Raw genomic sequence first — 20,047 nt, 5'->3', positions numbered from 1 at the left:
CAGGATTTAGTGACTAAATAGCAACGAAACTGGTTAATAGCAGGGGAAAGGGAAATGAGAGAGCACATGTTGGCCACTGACTGAATATGTGAGTGAAATAAGAGAACTTCATTTAGTCATAGCTGGGGTTTTAAGGCCAAGCACCTGGAAAAGTAGTAGTGCTAGTAAGAGAAACAAAAATGTTAGAAAAAGCAAGTTTTGGGGAGGTGATGCTTGAGTATAAATCTGTTGAGTTAGAGGTGCAGGTGATGTTCTGGGTGGCTTAGAGAACATATTCCCCATAGGCTTCCTTTAAATAACAAATTACCTTCTGTTACGTACATCATCATGTTCTGACTACAGGCACACAGAGTAGTGAGAGGTAGCTATCCCTTTGTCATGTTCAATGTTTCATGTACTTTTTCTTTTATAACACTCAATGTGTTTTGTTCATGCGCCTATTTTTGACTAGAGAGTCAAGGACAGTATATTATTTTTTTTTGTAGAGTGCCTGGCATATCAAGGACATGCAGAAAAAGTTTGAATTAATGAAAGATTTAGTGGCTCAAAATACAGAGGCCTTTTAACAAGTAATTATCTTGTTAGAAGATTGGCACTTCTTACAGGTTTCATCAACACAGTTATAATTCTTCCACCTCTTGGTAACATGGGCGTAAGTCAGCTTTTGGGATAGTTGTTAATTTGAATCTCAACTCTACTAGCTTACCATCTGCTCTTTTTTATTCATTTAACCATAAAATTTAATCTTTTAAAGTGTACAATTCAGTGGTTTTTAGTGTATTTGTAAGGTTCTACAACCATCACCACTATATAATTCCATAATATTTTCCTCACCTTAAAAAAGAAACCCCTTACCCGTATTTACAACCATACTCATTAGCAGTCACTCCTCAGTCCCTCTTCCCCCAGCCCCTGGCAACTACTAATCTACTGAACTTATTTTTATTCAAGGGAAAGAGATTAAAAGGATCTAACGCTATAGCTGATTTCTTTTTTTTAACGTTTATTTTTTAAAATATAAATTTATTTATTTTAATTGGAGGCTAATTACTTTACAATATTGTATTGGTTTTGCCATACATCAACATGAATCTGCCAAAGGTATACACATGTTCCCCATCCTGAACCCCGCTCCCTCCTCCCTCCCCGTACCATCCCTCTGGGTCTTCCCAGTGCACCAGCCCCAAGCATCCAGTATCATGCATTGAACTTTTACTTTTTTCTTCCAATTTTACTGATAAAATTGGCATGATTTGAATTACATACACCATGAAATGATTATCACAATAAGTTTAGTGAACATCCATCATTTCATAAAGGTACAAAATTAAAGAAATAGAAAACAAATTTTTCCTTATGATGACAACTCCTAGGATTTAATCTCTTTCATATGTAATACACAGCAGTGTCAATTATATTTATCATGTGATACATTGCATCCCTAGCATTTATTTATCTTATAACTAGCATTTATTTTATTTGCACATTTTGACTGCTTTCAGCCAATTTCTCCTTCTCTCCCCCCAACCCCTCTACTTCTAGTAATAACAAATCTGATCTTTTTTTCTGAGTTTGTTTCTTTGTTTTTAAAGTATAATTGACCTACAACACTATGTTAGTTTCTGTTACACAGCATAGTGATTCCAGATATCTGTACATTTCAAAATGATCACCAGGATAACTCTATTTATAATCATGATTTGTTGTCATACAAAGATGAAAGTGAAAGTGAAGTCGCTCAGTCATGTCCGACTCTTCGACTCCATGGACTGTATAGTTTGCTAGGTTCCTCCATCCATGGGATTCTCCAGGCAAGAATACTGAAGTGGGTTGCTGTTTCCTTCTCCAGGGGATCTTACCAACACAGGGATGGAACTTGGGTCTCCCACACTGCAGGCAGACTCTTTACTGTCTGAGCCATCAGGGGCCTGCTCACTCCATATCTGTGACTCATTTATTTTGCAAATGGAAATTTGTCCCTCTTAATTTCCCTCAGCTTTCTTTCTCCCAACCCCTTCCCTTCTGGCAACAACCTGTTTTCTGTATTTATGACTGTTTTGTTTTGTTACGTTTTTTAAGATTCCATATATAAGTGAAATCATACAATATTTGTCTTTCTCTGTCTGCCATACTTCATTTAGCATAATACCCTCCTGGTCCATGCATGCTGTTGCAAATGACAAGATTTTCTTTTTTTTTTTTTATGGCTGAGTAATGCTCCACTGTGTATATATACCCCACATCGTCTTTATCCATTTATCTGCTGATGGATGCTTGGGTTGCTTCCATATCTTGGCTATTGTAAATAATGTTACAATGTTTATAATACAAGTGAGTATGGGGTTGCATATATATTTTTGAGTTAGTGTTTTTGTTTTCTCTAGATAAATACCCAGGAGTGCAGTTGCTGGATTGTGTGGTAGTTCTGTTTTTAATTTTCTGAGGAATTTCCATACTGTTTTCCATAGTATCTGCACCAATTTGTATTCCCACCAACAGTGCATAAGGATTCCCTTTTCTCCACATCCTTACCAAGACTTGTTATTTGTTGTCTTTTTGATAATAGCCGTTCTGTGAGATGATATCTCATTAAAGTTTTGATTTGCATTTCCCTGATAACTAGTGATGTTGAACATCTTTTTATGTGCTTATTGGCTGTTTGTGTATCTTCTTTGGAAAAATAATCTTTTCAAATCCTCTGCCCATTTTTTAATCGGTTTGTTTGGTTTTTGATATTAAGTTGTATGAGTTCCTTGTGTATTTTGGATATCCAACCCTTATTGGGTATATTATTTGCAAATTTTTTTAAACCATTCAGTAGGTCACCTTTTCAGTTTGTTTAGTGTCTTTCACTGTGCAGAAGCTTTTTAATTTGATGTAGTCCCATTATAGCTGATTTCTAATAATACCACCCTGCAGAAATGTATTATGTTAAAAGGAGGCAGTAATTGATTTTTCTCCTTGTAGGAAAGCACACCAGAGAGAGATACCATGGGGCAAACAGTGAAAGAAGGTAAGATTTACTTGTCTAAAGATGATACTTTTAGTCAATCATTTGAAATTAGTATCTTTTGGTAGACTGAATATTAAAAAAAAAGCTTTTTTGAAAAATGAAATTAATGGAAGATGTTAGTTTAGGTGCTAAGAATTGGAGTTTTAGAACTGAATAGCTATTAAAGGTAATCTTGTTTTCCCTTCTTAGTTTTATAAATGAGAAAGCTGACACTCAGGGAGGTTAAGTGTACAGGTCATATAACAATCTATGACAGCCAAGATCACAGTCCAGATTTTCTTACTTAAATATGGATGATAAAAAAATGCTTCAACCTGTCCTGCTCTAGTGAGAAGTCAGCTCACTGTCCCATGAGTGTGTCGCAGTCATTGTCACTCTCTGTTTTGAGTTGTATTTTCTTTCCCATGATATATTCTTCATATTTTTGTTGTCCTGATTCCTGTTCCTCCTTCAAGACCCAGTTTAAGTTCTCTTTCTCTCATGACTTTTACTCTGGCTGCATGCTGAATGTTGTGCTCTGCTATTTCTGTTTTTGCCAAGTGTATTAGTTTAGTATAGTCTCTGTACCTAGATTCTTAGCTTTCCTTGAGCAGGAACCAGGCCTTTATAACTTCACTTTCTTCTCTGTTAGAAAATACTACTGTAGAACTATTTAGTAAATATAAATGTGTACTTACTTTATGTTTGTCAAATTATCTAAATAGAAAGTAGCCCATACATCCCTCTTGAGTGTTCACATATCTTGAAGAGTCAGTCATAACCAGAAAGTAGATCTGATACCTTTAATGGTACGCCTGGCATACTTCCTATATTCTTCTTTAAGAAGCATGTCACTTGACAGTTCAAGCATCAGTAAGGGTAAAACAGCACTAGATGGAAACACACCATGTTATTAAATCCATTGGTTCATAACGATACTAAAAAAACAAAACAATACTTATTGGTCATCTGTGGAGAATGGTGGGGATACAATTCATTATTTTGAAAACTAGAAAATAAAGGAGAAAGAATAAAGCATTGATTGTGACTTCCTTTTGTGGTCTCTACCTCAGTGCAACTGAATGTTTGAAGAGAGGAATTTTCTCTCTATAGAAGTTTTTTGGCTAATAAAGATAGGATGATAAAATTAGAATAACTCCCTTATGCGACCACTGATGAGCTAATGGATCTAGGCAATAGTCATATGTGGCTGCTCATATCACAAAAAGAGAACTAGGTGTATTAGGAACCTCCTGTGAGAAGTACACACCACCACCTATGAAGTCATTTTCTCTCTTCCCTTGTAAAAAAGCTAAACCTGAATCTGGTTAAGCTCTTCTGGCTTGAAATAGCTGTATCAATTTAGAGAAACTATAAGGACCAGAAGAACCCAGTATCATGAGGAAGTAGCAGACTGGAAAAGTCTGAACTGATATCACCAGCAAAAATATTGCTAGAGGAAGGGAAAATAAACAGAGGAGGAGGAGCCTACAGATCAAAAGAAATTTAAGAAATGTACCTACCACTGTCTATATGGACTTTATTTGGGTGCTGATTGAAACAGATACATTTAAAATATTTAAGACGATGGGGAAGTTAAGAAGAGTGACTGCTTATTTGATAACATTGAAGATTGTGGTTAGTTTTTCAGCATAATAATCACAATGAGTCATTTAAGAAATACATACTATAATAAATATGGATGAAATATATCTTAGATTTGGTGAAGGTCCAAGGTCCATTGCTGTTTGAGCTCCTCAGCCTAGCACAGAGAAAAACTTGTCCTAGTCTGTTGGAGGATAGGGAACCCTGGTGTGCTGCAGTCCATGGGGTCACTAAGAGTCAGACATAACTAAGTGACTGAACAACAACAAACAGTTCATTGAGTTACATTGTATTCTAGCTTCTCTGTTGTTTTAAATTCTCAAAAGTATGCACTTTTTTGCTGGGACACATTAATCTGAATATTGTAAGGATCAGCTCAGCTCATTTTGGTTTGTTCATTTATTTAACAAATGTTCAAGAATGTTCTGTGTGCCAAGTCCTTTTCTGGGCACTGAGGATAAAAAGTGGTGAATAAGAGACAAAATGAAAAAATGTCTGACCTTTTGGAGCTTACATTTGAGTGAAATGAGACATGCAATAAACAAATAAATTATAAAGTACCTTATATATTAGAAAGTGAAGTCCTTGGGAACTCATGTACACCTGTGGTGGATTCATGTCAATGTATGGTAAAACAAATACAGTATTTTTAAAAAAAAGAAAGAAAGTGAAGTCCTATGCAGAAAGTGAGGATTAAATTATAAGATTGAAACTGGTTCCTGTTAGAAAATGCAGTTTAGATTTTTGTAAGTACTCTTTCAAACTGTTGCTCTGTTCTTCTGGTATTGCTCACTACTTTCTTTCTTTTTTTAAAGACTCAATGGGTGTAAAGAAGGAGAATCAAGAGAGAGCTCCTCAATCAGGCACATCTGTGCAAAATGGTAGGTTTTAAATTAGTTCAGTAGAACATGTATTTTTTCTTCACTCAGTGTTAGTATGAACTCTTCTTATTGCTTTTGGTATAATCTATGTATAGTAAGCTCTTGTAAATATAAAATGTAAGCAATAGGAAAGACCGAAAAGATAGTATTTAATTTTGAAAATTTTACTTTGGTTTCACATAGAGAGGGATTAAGTTAAAAGATAACTATGTATTTCAGTGCAGTTTTGCCAAGGTAAAGATATCTAGTTATTAATTACCATGTATTACCAATTTAAAATAATTCGATTTTTAATGAAAACCTTTCTAACACTAGAGTCAATGTGAATGTCTTTTTTGATGGTCAAAAGACAGTCTAGTCGATTAAAGCTTAGGTATTTAGGGGATCTGACAGACCTCTTCTAGAATCTTGGCCTCATTTTTTGCTAGCCTTGTGACCTTGGGCAAATTATTCAATGTTCTTAGTCTCTTTTCTCCTGTGTAGCACAGGGATAATAACTACTTACTCATGGAACTATTAGAATTAAAAGGAATGTAAAGCACTTAATATAATGCCTAGGCTTGTAGTAAGTGTTCAGTAAATGTTAACTTTATTGTCTGAGTTATTAATTCATGTTTTAAGCTTTTATTGTTAATAGCATGTGTATAGCACTATATCAGAGACTCAGGAGATAGACTCTGACCCATTGCACCTGCTCTTATGAAAGTGAGGAAATAAGTCATATGCAGACAAAAGGCTGAATTAAAAAAATACAATAGCAAACTTAGTGTGTTTACCAGCAATTTCCAGGCAAGCCTCTTGCCCCTTGTGTTTCTGTTGCGCCTTCCCTGCCAGCCCCACTCTTGGAGTAAGTAGTTCATCCATGACTTTCTGTTCCTACGAAAAGATTGCCTGTAGAGTTAATCCCATGGAGTCATTCTTTATTACTGTAGCTGGGTCCTCAGTGTTTCCTTAGTTCTCTTTCTCATTGGCCTTACTTGTTCCTCAGCTCTTCCTTCCAATCCCCAAAACTCTCCAAGGGAATGGAGGCTCTTAGGTTAGAGTGCTCTTCCTCATCCTTACAAATTCCTTTCCATTTTTAATATAATAGTTTTATTGAGATATAATTCACATACCATACAATCTCCCCATTTCAAGTGTACAGTTCAATGGTTCTTAGTAAGTAGTGTGTTCCCAGTTGTGTAACCATTACTATGATCAGTTTTAGAATATTTTCATCACTCTAAAAAGCAACCCTAGTACCTAGCTAGTAGTCACTCTCCATTTCCTCACAGTGCCTCTCCCTAGGCAACCATTTACCTTCTTTCTATCTCTATAGATTTGCCTATTCTGGAAATTTCATGAAAATCAATTTGAAGAATATATTCTTAAAAGTTGAAACTAGTACCTTTTCAAAATTTTCAAACTTTTCTGCTTGAGAAACTCTGATTTAAAATGAGATTACTTAGTCAATTTGACAGACATTTGCAGAAATAGATCACAACATTATATACATCTGTCTCCTGAAAAGGCCTATCAGTCCCCAGGGCTCTTTTCTGAAACAGTAAATCCCCACCCCCCACCCCCCACCCCCAGCTGCTAATCTGTCAATGAGCATAAAAATGCAGAGACAGATAGGGACTTCAGGCTTGTCTTCTACTTTCTGAACTATTTTAGTCAGGAATTCTCACTGTTGTACTATAGATGTATCAAATCTAAATTAGTAAAGCCTTTTGCTATGTGTGCTTCCACTATGTTTTTGGTAGACTCTCATATGGGCATCCAAGCTGAATAGTGTTGTGGACTAAAAATTTTTGCCCTATGAACAAAGAAAAAATTAAGGCTCCAAAGGTTACTAGCAGTGCAATAGAAAGCACTTGTATTATATAGCACTGGTATAAAGGATTTGCTAGTTCAAATTTTAGCCCATTACTGCCAGGAGAAATATCAATAACCTCAGATATGCAGATGACACTACCCTTATGGCAGAAAGTAAAGAAAAACTAAAGAGCCTCTTGATGAAAGTGAAAGAGGAGAATGAAAAAGTTGGCTTAAAGGTCAACATTCAGAAAACGAAGATCATGGCAAATAGATGGGGAAACAGTGGAAACAGTGGCTGACTTTATTTTTCTGGGCTCCAAAATCACTGCAGATGGTGACTGCAGCCATGAAATTAAAAGATACTTACTCCTTGGAAAATTATGACCAACCTAGACAGCATATTAAAAAGCAGAGACATTACTTTGCCAACAAATGTCCGTCTTGTCAAGGCTTTTCCGGTAGTCATGTATGGATGTGAGAGTTGGACTATAAAGAAAGCTGAGTGCAGAAGAATTGATGCTTTTGAACTGTGGTGTTGGAGAAGAGTCCCTTGGACTGCAAGGAGATCCAACCAGTCCATCCTAAAGGAGATCAATCCTGGGTGTTCATTGGAAGGACTGAATTTGAAGCTGTCGATACTTTGACCACCTTATGCGAAGGGCTGACTCATTGGAAAAGACCCTGATGCTGGGAAAGATTGAGGGCAGGAGGAGAGGACGATAGAGGATGAGATGGTTGGATGGCATCACTGACTCGGTGGACATGGGCTTGGGTGGACTCCGGAGTTGGTGATGGACAGGGAGGCCTGGCGTGCTGGGATTCATGGGGTTGCAGAGTCGGACACGACTGAGCAACTGAACTGACTGACTGAAGACACAAATGGTGATAGAATATTTTAAACATTGTCTTAGATGAATTAAGTATTTTCCAGTGTCACTGAAAAATTTTACAAATGTAACTGATTTGTGGAAAAGTCTTAAGTTCTTTGAGGTCTAATTGTGAAATGGCTTTGATTTCTCAGTTATTATTTCCAACTTATACTCCTTTCATCCTAGTATGGTGGCTCTTTAGTGACATCCTAGTCAAATTTTTTCCCCCTCTTTCATGTTTTGTTTTCTTCTTCTTTTTTTAATGCTCTCCAAGATCATATGGTGGTAGAGCTTCATTTAGAACCTTGGGTCTCTTGATTGTCAGGTTAGTGCTTAGGAGGTCACTGAAGTAACCTGGTCAGTTAAATTTTGGAGCCATGGATCTCAGTTTTCACTTTTAATATAGCTATCCAGTATTCTTAAGTTTAGGCACAACTATGACGTTTCAGTTCAGTTCAGTTGCTCAGTCATGTCCGACTCTTTGTGACCCCATGGATTGCAGCATACTAGGCTTCCCTGTCCATCACCAACTCCCGGAGCTTACTCAGACTCACGTCCATTGCATCGATGATGCCATTCAACCATCTCATCCTCTGTCATCCCCTTTTCCTCTCACCTTCAATCTTTCCCAGCATCAGGGTCTTTTCAAATGAGTCAGTTCTTTGCACCAGATGGCCAAAGTATTGGAGCTGCAGCTTCAGCATCAGTCCTTCCAATGAATATTCAGGACTGATTTCCTTTGGGATGGACTGGTTGGATCTCCTTGCTGTCCAAGGGACACTCAAGAGTCTTCTCCAACACCACAGTTCAAAGGCATCAGTTCTTTGGTGCTCAGCTGTCTTTAAAGTCCAACTTTCACATCCGTACATGACTGCTCGAAAAACTGTAGCTTTGAACTAGATGGACCTTTGTTGGCAAAGTAATGCTTTTTAATATGCTGTTTAGGTTGGTCATGGCTTTTCTTCCAAGGAGCAAGCGATTTTTAATTTCATGGCTGCAGTCACCATCTGCAGTGATTTTGGAGCACCCCAAAATAAAGTCTGTCACTTTTTCCATTATTTCCTCATCTATTTGCCATGAAGTGATGGGACTGGATGCCATGATCTTAGTTTTTGAATGTTGAGTTTTAAGCCAACTTTTTCACTCTCCTCTTTCACTTTCATCAAGAGGCCCTTTAGTTTTTCGCTTTCTGCCATAAGGGTGATGTCATCTCCATATCTAAGGTTTTTGATATTTCCCCTGGCAATCTTGGTTCCAGCTTGTGCTTCATCTAGCTCGGCATTCCACATGATGTAATCTGCATATAAGTTAACTAAGCAGGGTGACAATATACAGCCTTGACATACTCCTTTCCCTATTTGGAACTAGTCTGTTGTTCCATGTCTGGTTCTAACTGTTGCTTCTTGACCTGCATACAGATTTCTCAGCAGGCAGGTAAAGTGGTCAGGTATTCCCGTCTCTTGAAGGATTTTCCACAGTTTGTTGTGATCCACACAGTCAAAGGCTTTGGCATAGTCAGTAAAGCAGAAGTGGATGTTTTTCTGGAACTCTCTTGCTTTTTCAGTGATCCAATGGATGACATTTAGTTTTATGTCATCTTTATTTCACTAAGTAGTATGTATTTATCAAGTTATTTATATGCATACTACTTCAGTTAGTTCTCAAAAATACATTATACCATATGTGTTACTTTCCTCATTTCATAGAACTGAGGCCGAGAAAATGAAGTGACTTGCTCAGAGTCACTGGCTAGTAAAAGGCAGAGTTAGACTGAAAGATAGCATTTTCATGTCAAGAGCCTGTGTTCTTGACATTTTGCTGCATGCTCTTCAGCACTGTGGTAGTGCTTGGTTTACATAATCTGGAAGCAGAATTAAACCCAGTATTTTTTTAAAGTGGAAAAATCTCTAAAAGGGTGTATACAGTGTTATGAAATGACATGCTTAATACCATATGTATGCACACATACTAAATGCATATAATTTCATGTAACAGTGATATTCCGAATCCTGCTCACATTTCACATCAGCTCACATTTCTTCCTAACTGTGTGGTTGGTAACTTTACCTTGGCATCTTGCAATCAGCTGTGGTGGTGGTATTTACATCACAGAAATATGCAAACACTAACAGTTCCAGTCAGGCTTCTTGTTTGTATTTTCTGGAAAGCTGGCTGTTAAACATTTATCAGCAGTGTATGAATGTGTGTGTGTGTAAGTGGAACTGTTACAGCATTTGAAGAATGTATAAGGGGCTAGTAACACAGATTCCCCTAGGGAGGGAACTGTGGAGCCCTAATATTTTTATAGTAAAGAGATTAATTAAACAGGGAGTATAGAAAAAAAAACCCTCATGTTTGATGAGAATTAAAGTTTATATGAGTTAATAGTACCTTTAATACTGCTGTCAAGTCTTTCAGGGCATTGTGACTGACACAGTCAATTGAAGTGTCCGGGAAAAGTTTACTGCCTTTTGACCTTTACTTCTAGCATTATATGTCATCAAGACTAAGTGAGAGAAAGAACAGAAGGAGTTTGCAGAAAATATAGATTGTTACAACAATCTGTGTTAGTCATTGCACTGATGACTGGTTTCTGCTTTATTCTGCCACCATATTCTGACACCCTGGATGGAGATCTAATAGTCAATTGAGAAACAACGCTGGTTCTCAGAGTTTTTCTTTCCATAAATTAATGCTTTATTTCTGCTATGCCACACACCTTTAGATCCCTGTGAAAAACAAAGAAATAGCTTCAGAATAGTGAGATGAAATGATAAAGACATATTTTGAGTAAATTAGTATTAGAGACATATGAGTAGAATTTGCTATTACGCTATAAAAAGTCCTTTAGTTGTTTCTAGAGTTCACGTTTTTAGAATCACTGTGATGCAGTCCTCATTACATCAAGAAAATCTGGATTATCATTTATATCAGAACCATTATTATCAGGAAATGGTCTTATTTTTTATTTCCATGCTGGTAGTCAGATGAGGAAGTTTGTATTTGTCCTTTGAGAAGTATTTCTTTAAAGAGATATGGAACTAAAATCCATTTTATTCCTGAAAGTTAGTATACATATTATATATGTTTTAAAAACCCTGAGAATTCTCTGGCAATCCAGTGGTTAAGACTTGATACTTTCACTGACATGGGCCTGGGTTTGCTGTCTGATTGGGGAACTAAGATCCCATAAGCTATGCTGGTGGGGCCCAAAAATAAACCAAAAAAACCACCTATTTTTGCATGTTTTTTTCCAGATAATTTTCAATGGGAAAAATACTTGGAAGAGACTGGATCTTTAAGTGCTCCTTCAGAGTATTTCAGACAGGTATGCCAAAATTCTGTAGATACCATGTTATATTTATTTTTGTAAACTATTAACTTGTTGAAGGGAATCTGTTATTAGGTTCTATTAGTGTGAAGCAATGTGGGATTGTGGGAGTGCTGCTTAAGAACCAGATGGTCTCTTCGCATTCATTGATTAAGAATTTACTTTATGTCAGGTATACTAAGCTCTTATGACTGCCCATCTGGAGGGAAAGGTAGCCATGTAAATAATTAATGATAAAAAGTGTGATAACTATACTGGAAAGGACTCACAGAAGAGGTCCTATCTGAGGTAGTTGTAATGAGGGGAAGGATATTCCAGGCAGAGAGAACATCCAAAGGAAAGAGACATGGGCGTAAAAGAACCTGAGTGTTGAGGGATGGTATGGGTGGCTGGAGCACTAAGGAGATAGAGACCTAAGTATGGGAGTGAGGTTAAAGTGTGGTGGCTTTTAAACTATACTGACTGTTTGGACTTTACATTAGGCAGTGGTAAGCTGCCTTTTGGCTTACTTTAAGAGTAAAGGCCTAATCAAATTCTTATATTAGAAAGGCACTCAGGATGCATTTTAGAGGTTGTATTTGGTTTGCCTGGAAGTGGGCAGATGAGTGAGTGACAAGCAGTGGGCAGCCATGTCAGGCTGTGTGTCAAGCCAAGGAGAGAATTTGGAGATCTTTTTGTTAACCCTTACAGCTCTCATTTTGTTCACCAACTGTTGTAACTGTTACTTAAAATGTTCCTCATGTATTCTGGTAACATAACTGACCGTTTGATTTTCCTACAGTTAAAGAGTTTTAACAGAATTTTATTTGTATGTGTTTATGTATATAGTCTAAGATTCCACCAGCTAATGACTTCAAAGTTGGCATGAAGTTGGAAGCCCATGACCCTCGCAATACGACTTCAGTATGTATTGCTACAGTTGTTGGAGTTACAGGTGCCAGGCTGCGTTTAAGATTGGATGGTAGTGATAACCAAAATGACTTTTGGCGGCTGGTTGATTCTCCAGACATACAGCCTGTTGGGACATGTGAAAAGGAAGGGGACTTACTTCAGCCTCCACTGGGTAAGGATAAACAGTTTTAAAACAAAATATTTTTGCTAATGTAATATTCAGTAGAAATAATTTTAACTGACCCTTTGAAAATCTCTTCTCCTGGGCATTCTGGCAAACAGACGGTCAGGTGGTTACTGTGGAGAAGGTTTGAGAAAGTAACTCAGTACCATATGTTATAGAGTTTCATTTAAGTACATATTTTGGCATATGTGTGGCTAAAGGTTCCCACTCCAGAGCAAGACTCCTTCTGCCTTAAAACTTGAAATGTCAAAAGCAGATTACACATGCAGATTCAGAAACCCTTCTGGGGGAGAAGTTTGTAGCATTCGATATGAGTCACTTCCTCCCTCAGTATTGTCTAATGAGCCATTCATCCTTTTTGTTATGGGGATTAGCATGGCAGAAGGAGATGATTTTACACTGGGACGCCAGTGTCAGGCTTGGGAATTTCATTACACCTGTATGGGAAGAAATCATAGTGAGAGGGGTAGGAATCAGTTACTTTAGGTCTTTGTAAAGGAAGAGATTGATGTAACACTTCAGCAAAGGTTTTTAATATAAAATTCTTGATTTTAACCAAGTTTTTAAAAGAAACAAAGTACATGACCCTAATTTTGTGCAAAAATTTTTCTGTTTTAATACTTTGGTGTACCATGGTATTCTGTAGAATATAAGTATTTAGTTTATTACTTGCACATTCTGAGTGAATGGTGGGTATTGGTTTTTGTTTCTTTTTTATAATGCTAAAATGTAAATGCTCTATTATAATGCACAGTGAGACAGTTAATTTTTTTTGTCTCCAACTAGTGAAAGAAGCTGTGAGAATAAAAAATTTAAGACAGTAATAACTGTTTTTTCTAATAACATCATTTTATATTATCTTTCTTCTAATGGTTAATTAATACTAACTTGGTTTAAAGTATTTTTAAAAACTAATCAAGTATGTGTTATTCCCAAGAAGATGGTTTAGGATATGTGTGTTTTCTGCTTTTCCCCTTTTCTTCATAACATTCAAATTTTTTTATTGCTTATTTTTATAATATCTTAAATCATACAGACTTCTGTAACAGATATACATCTGAGGCTTAGTGCTTCCTTGTTTGGGTTTTATTTCTCTATTGACAGTATGCTAGTATGTGTTTGTATTTTGTTTAAAGGAAACAGCTGTGGTGATTGTCAGCATTTCAGACACATAACCAAATTTATAATCATTATTTTTTCAAATTACTTTTTAGAGTTTATTAATTAAAAATATGAAATATATAGCAATACATGCTGACTAGTATGCATTGTGATACCACATAATAAAAAAATACAATTTTTGCCAATTTGCTCGTGAGATGCTTTTGAATAGTTTAGTTTCCATTTTAATATAACACAACTTACATAGTTTTACTTTTTAAAAGGTTTATTTATTTAAATGTTAAAGGATATTATTTAAAATTATTTTTTAAAGTTTTAACATACATGGAAAAAAGTGTATGTCTGACTCTTTGCGACCCCGTAGATGGCAGCCCACCAGGCTCCACTGTCCCTGGGATTCTCCAGGCAAGAACACTGGAGTGGGTTGCCATTTCCTTCTCCAATGTGTGAAAGTGAAGTTGCTCAGTTGTGTCTGACCCTCAGTGACCCCGTGGACTGTAGTCTTCCAGGCCCCTCTGTCTGTGGGATTTTCCAGGCAAGAGTACTGGAGTGGGGTGTCATTGCCTTCTCCGAGCTTATAAATGAACACGTATAAAAACCAACACCCAAATAAAGAAAGAGAGCATTGTCAGTACCCTAGAAGCCCTGCTGATCCCCAGTCATATCCTCCTCCTTTCCAAAGGTAATTACTGTCCAGACTTCCTAATATCATGAATTAGTTTTAGCTGTGTTTGAATTTTTTACATGCGCTTTGATCTGTGTTTGACTCTAGGCAATTCAGAATTAAGGAAAATGCTAAATTAAAACAAAGTCATGGTACCTCATGTAATAGGATAAGATACAGGTTAAGAGAAAGGCATAAGGACCAGAGAATGATTGTCATGCTCTATTCTAACAATAGTGTGGAGAATCCATGCTCTGGATAACTATTTAATATTAGGTATCACTAGTAATACTGGTTTATTTTAAGGGAGTGTATAACAACCCTTTACAATTCCCCAGCAACAATTATTTTCCTAGTCAGATTTAGGGTGTTTTGATACATGATTATTATAAAATGACTTTCTGTGAACTTTCTTATATATTTTATGCTATTGATGGACCCATTGGCAATGTGATTCATGTGCCTCCCTATCTTAATGCATGTATTCATCAGGAATACATGCCAAGTTCTCACCAACCAATTCTGGCATCATGGCAGGCAAGTATTGCATGTAACAGATTGCCCCCAGAAAATAGTAAAGCTAGCAGACTCCTGCTCCCGGCTGCACATGCCACATGCTGTGATAGTCACCATTAATTGATGAGATCTCTAGAGAATACACATGTTGAGTCTATTTTGATAGCATTTGATACAAATCCTAATATAAAATCATTTAGTGTGTGTAGGGACTGCTTAAGTGAGAGCTGTCTTTTTTCCCAACTTAATGTATGAAAAATTTCAAACGTACAGAAAAGGTGAAAGAATTTTCTGGTGAACACCCACATACCCACTACCTACATTCTACCCATTATCATTTTACTATACTTGCTTTATTGCTTACTTGCCTTTCTGTCAGTTCATCAGTGAATTATATTTTTAAATGCAGTTCAGGATAAGTTATTGACATCAGTACATTTCCCCTAAATCCTTTAGCATGCATATCATTAACTAGAGTTCACTGTTTATTTACAGTTTGTTTTTCTTTTGAGGTAAAATTTACATACAGTGAAATATACCATCATAAGTGTACATTTACTGAGTTTGACAGAAAACTGTCTTTCTCAAAGGAAGTTAGGCAGAGGCTCTGAGGAAAAAGGGGCTGGTAGTCTTTTGGAGCCTTTTTACTCTGCATGTGTGGCGGTTGGTGGGGAATGGAAGCTCTCCTGGGTTTTGAATTGGATCTCTCCTAGTATTATGGCCCATTCCCCACATATATGTGTATGTTTGTGAACCCTAGCTAGTGGCTTTTTAAAACTGAGACTTTCTACCCCCACTGTAGCCTTCTTGTCTAGCAGTACAGTGGATGCAGTAGCACTGATTGGAGGGTACACCTGCTCTTCTAGCCCATTTCCTGCGTTCCTTGGTAAGAAAGTCATTCTTTGGAGAAGAATGGTAAATGGAACGTTTCTTATGCCAACTTGCTGTAATATCACAGAGAAGCTTTTAAAAAATACCTGCTTTATTTTATAAAATAGGGTACCAGATGAACACATCATCTTGGCCAATGTTCCTCTTGCGAACACTGACTGGATCTGAAATGGCACCTGAAGCATTCTTTAAGAAGGTAAGAAAGATGTTATAAAAAGCTTCCATCAACTGGGCTGTGTTTTTTTTTTTTTTAAATTTAGTGGGGATTCGTAAATGCTTTGTCTTCTCTAACGTGTATCGAAAGTACTTTGCAAACTGCTTGATTGGCAAATGTGTTAGTCTGCTCAGGCTGCTGTAGCAAAGTACTACAGACTCAGTGGCTTAAAATAACTGAAATTTATTTTTTCACATTTCTGGAGGCTAGAAGTCCAAGATCAAAGTGTCATCAGGGCTGGTTTCTGGTGAGGTGTCTCTTCTCAGCTTATAGTCTAAACTGTGTCCTCACATGGCCTCTGCTCTGTGCATGTGGTGGAAGGAGAGCAATCTCTGGTTTTCCTTTCTTTTCTTGTAAAGAAGTCCTGGATTTGGAGCCCCACCCTTATGACCTCACTTAACCTTTGTTACCTCCTTAAAGGCCCTGCTTCTAAGTATACTCACATTGGGAATTAGGGCTTCAGTTTATGAATTTTGAAAAGATGTAACTCATTTCATAACAGTGTCTTAAACAGAAGTTTATTTTCTCACTTTGACTCTCTCATGCTTCTTGGTTTATAGATAGTCATCTTCTCCTCTTTGAGTTTTTACATTAGTTACATATCCGTGTCCTAATTTCCTCCTCTTAGGACACTGTTCATATTAGAACCCACCATAATGACATTATTTTAACTTAATTATCTCTTTAAAGACCCTGTCTCCAAATATAGTCACATTCTGAGGTATTGGATGAGGGATTAAACATATGTATTTTGATGGAATAGGAGGTGAGACACAGTTCAGCCCGTAACAGCGAGTCATAAAAAAGGCTCAGTTTTCATCACTCAGTAGTCAAAGTGAATTAGTACCTCTTTCTTGACCTCAGATACAAATGGGTACTTTACTGGAAGCAGATGTTTGTTATTATTTTTTATTTACCTTCAGAAGTGAAACTTCTCAGTTTGTAATGTTAGTCATCTCTTTGATATTGGAGAAAATGATGGGACAAGAAAACTTGAAAGATGTTTGGACAGATTTGGTTGCAGAAGTAAAAAGAATGTTAAAAACAGTCATCAGAAAGAATTTTTTTTATAAGGAAATACTTGTTATATAACAAAGAGGGAAAATTCCAAAAATAGTTTATGCTCTTGAGAAAATGTTGAAAGAAAATGTTGAAAGAATGTTAAGAAACAGTGAATGAAAGCTAAGTTTTAGTTAAATTATAGGTCAAAAATTTTTCACTCTGTCCTCATTGTTTTTTCAGTCACTTAAATTTTATTACAGCCATTCGTATCAGGAATGGTAAACACTGATTATAGTTTTAAAACTTTTTCAAGAAGATTAAACGTACAAAGATGTGAAATGTCAATTGACATGATTTCTACATTGCAGAGAAAAATTCTTTGAGTACAGCTTTGAGCAGCATGAAATGCTATAAGTGGGCTTGCCTTACCAGCAAGGGGCACAAGTGAATGCAGTCCTTTTGGGCACTGTGTAAAGCGTATTTGATGACAGTTAATAACAAAAGAGATGTTTTGTAATAGTCTTTATTAAATACTTATTAGCTTAGACTGTTGCTTTAGAAAAGCCGTTAGATCCATTTTAATTATGGAATTGTTTTATCAGCTAGTCACGTCACATGTCACACATTGTGTTTTTCATTTTTAAAATTACAAAAGTAATTTATCTTTGTGTGTGTGGAGGAATCAAGCTATATCCTTAACTAAAGTGGAAAATGAGTGTCCATTTATCCTATCCATTCCTCCATTCTACTCTTCTCTCCAAAAAGTTCTTCATGACCTTTATCTGTGCATTTACAAACATATATGGACTTCTGTTTCTTAAATGTAAATTGGAATATAGTCTATGATTTAGTTTTTCCCCTAAAGTGTGTCTGCTTTGGAAATTTCCATTTTGTTTCATACATATTATAGGTTGTATTGCTCTCTTCTGTGGTATGGATTACCATAACTGATTTAACCTCTCCCTAAAGTTATGACCAACCTAGATAGCATTTTGAAAAGCAGACACATTACTTTGCCAACAAAGGTCCATCTAGTCAAGGCTATGGTTTTTCCAGTGGTCATGTATGGATGTGAAAGTTGGACTGTGAAGAAAGCTGAGCACTGAAGAATTGATGCTTTTGAACTGTGGTGTTGGAGAAGACTCTTGAGAGTCCCTTGGACTGCAAGGAGATCCAACCAGTCCATTCTGAAGGAGATCAGCCCTGGGATTTCTTTGGAAGGAATGATGCTAAAGCTGAAACTCCAGTACTTTGGCCACCTCATGTGAAGAGTTGACTCATTGGAAAAGACTGTGATGCTGGGAGGGATTGGGGGCAGGAGGAAAAGGGGACGACAGAGGATGAGATGGCTGGATGGCATCACCAACTCGATGGATGTGAGTTTGAGTGGCGTGCTGCAATTCATGGGGTTGCAAAAGAGTCAGACACGACTGAGCGACTGAACTGAATTGAACTGAAGGATTAATGTTTAGGTTGTCTCCATATTCTTGTTTAAATCATCTACAGTGGACATTCTTGTGTAGAACTTTTTATATAAGTATGAATGGCTACACTCTTATTAATAGAAGTAGAATTCCAATGTCCTTCAAGTAGTGTTTATATTGTTAAATTGCACCTAAAAAGGGTGTTCCAAACTATTCTCCACTATTAGTGTTTAGATATAGTCACATTCCCATACCTTTACTAGCATTGAATATTATCCATCTTTTAAAATTTGGTGAATCTTTTTTGGAGGTGGAGATGGTAATGGTATCCCATTGTAATTTGTATGGAAGTAATAACCAGTGAAATGGAACTTTCAAAATGTGTTTAATGGCCTTTTATTTTTCTGTGAATTGGCTGATTATAGCCTTTGCCTGTTTTTCTATTGGATTTCTTTTCTTACCCTTACTTACTTGTGGGGTGCCTTTTTCAGCCAAGCTTGAAACTTGACTAAGAGCCATGTTAAATCCCCACTCCTTCTTGACCCTGCACTCTGGATAGCCGATTAATTAGGAAGGCCCATCTATTTAGCTTGCTGATTATCTTTGTTGTGTCTCTTCTTCCTACTTACTACCACTCCTGCAGGCTTTTCTCTTGTCTGGACTATTCAACTAGCCTTATAACTGCCTCTAACACCCTTACATACAATGCTAGAAATATCTGATACAGAAGCCATGCTGCATTATTCCATACTTAAAACTCCTTTGAAGTTCCCATTTTCATTCAGGATGAAATATGTTTATTAATATGGTCTTTAAGGTACCCTGTGATCTGGTTTACAGTTGGCACTTCTTGCTTTGGATCTTAAGTTCTAAATTGCTTGTAATAGCCTGTCCATACCATGTTCCCCTTTTAAAAAGACTGGTTATCTATGGTTCACTCCTATTTTTCTTGTAACATTCATCTCAGGCATTAAATCCTCCAAGATACCTTCCCTAATTTCACCTCTCTATTCTTATACTTCTGTAGCATTTTGTACATATGTCAGTCTTTGTAGATAATGGATTATATTATTATTTTCACTCTCTCTTGCTTCCTAGATTATAGTTCCTTTTCAGAAGTTAATATTACTTTGTATTCTCATTGCCTATCCTAGGTCCTGGTACATACTTATTTGTTCAATGAATGAAGAAAGAATGAGTAGTACAGGAAGATGAATACTTAGGGAGAAGATGGGTTTAGTTTTTGACATGTTGAAAAGTGCCTCTGGCAAGTTTGAGGAGTAATGACTACCACCAGACATTGACATAAAATATATTTAGAATTTAGAAATAAGATTTGGCTTGGGTACATGGATTTGGGATTTTTTAGCATAAATGGTAGTGATAGAAGCCTTGAGCGTGAATGAGCCAGTTCAAAGGCAAAACAGAGAAGGAGAGAAGAGTGTCAAGTTTAGAACCTTGAGAAATACCCACTCACCTTTATAATATAGAAGTACCCATATCAGGTACTTAGTAGAGGTCAGTTAAAAGGAAGGCTGATTCTTGACTATTTTATAGAGGAAGTTCATCAGTTACATTAGCAAGAACCGAAGACCAACTGAAAATTGTCCTTGGATAGAGTGAAGTTTATAATCGTGAAGGCAGAATATTTTTAGAGTTCA

The 20,047-nt window shown here is 36.7% G+C and overlaps 1 protein-coding gene across 2 annotated transcripts in view; it reads left to right on the top strand.

Moving 5' to 3' along the window:
- SCML2 (Scm polycomb group protein like 2) overlaps positions 1-20,047 on the top strand; it is a 113,598-nt gene that overhangs the window by 21,497 nt on the left and 72,054 nt on the right. For both annotated transcript variants that reach the window (XM_070289809.1, XM_070289808.1), the window contains exons 2-6: positions 2,968-3,013; positions 5,413-5,478; positions 11,405-11,475; positions 12,307-12,541; positions 15,854-15,942. In XM_070289809.1, coding sequence (XP_070145910.1) covers positions 2,992-3,013; positions 5,413-5,478; positions 11,405-11,475; positions 12,307-12,541; positions 15,854-15,942 — 483 coding nt within the window. In that variant the 5' untranslated portion in view covers positions 2,968-2,991. The remainder of the gene's footprint in view (positions 1-2,967; positions 3,014-5,412; positions 5,479-11,404; positions 11,476-12,306; positions 12,542-15,853; positions 15,943-20,047) is intronic.

Source organism: Ovis canadensis, chromosome X, assembly GCF_042477335.2.
Source record: "Ovis canadensis isolate MfBH-ARS-UI-01 breed Bighorn chromosome X, ARS-UI_OviCan_v2, whole genome shotgun sequence".
NCBI lineage: Eukaryota > Metazoa > Chordata > Mammalia > Artiodactyla > Bovidae > Ovis > Ovis canadensis.
Note: the sequence above shows the minus strand (reverse complement) of the source record. Positions and strands in the feature narration are given on the sequence as shown.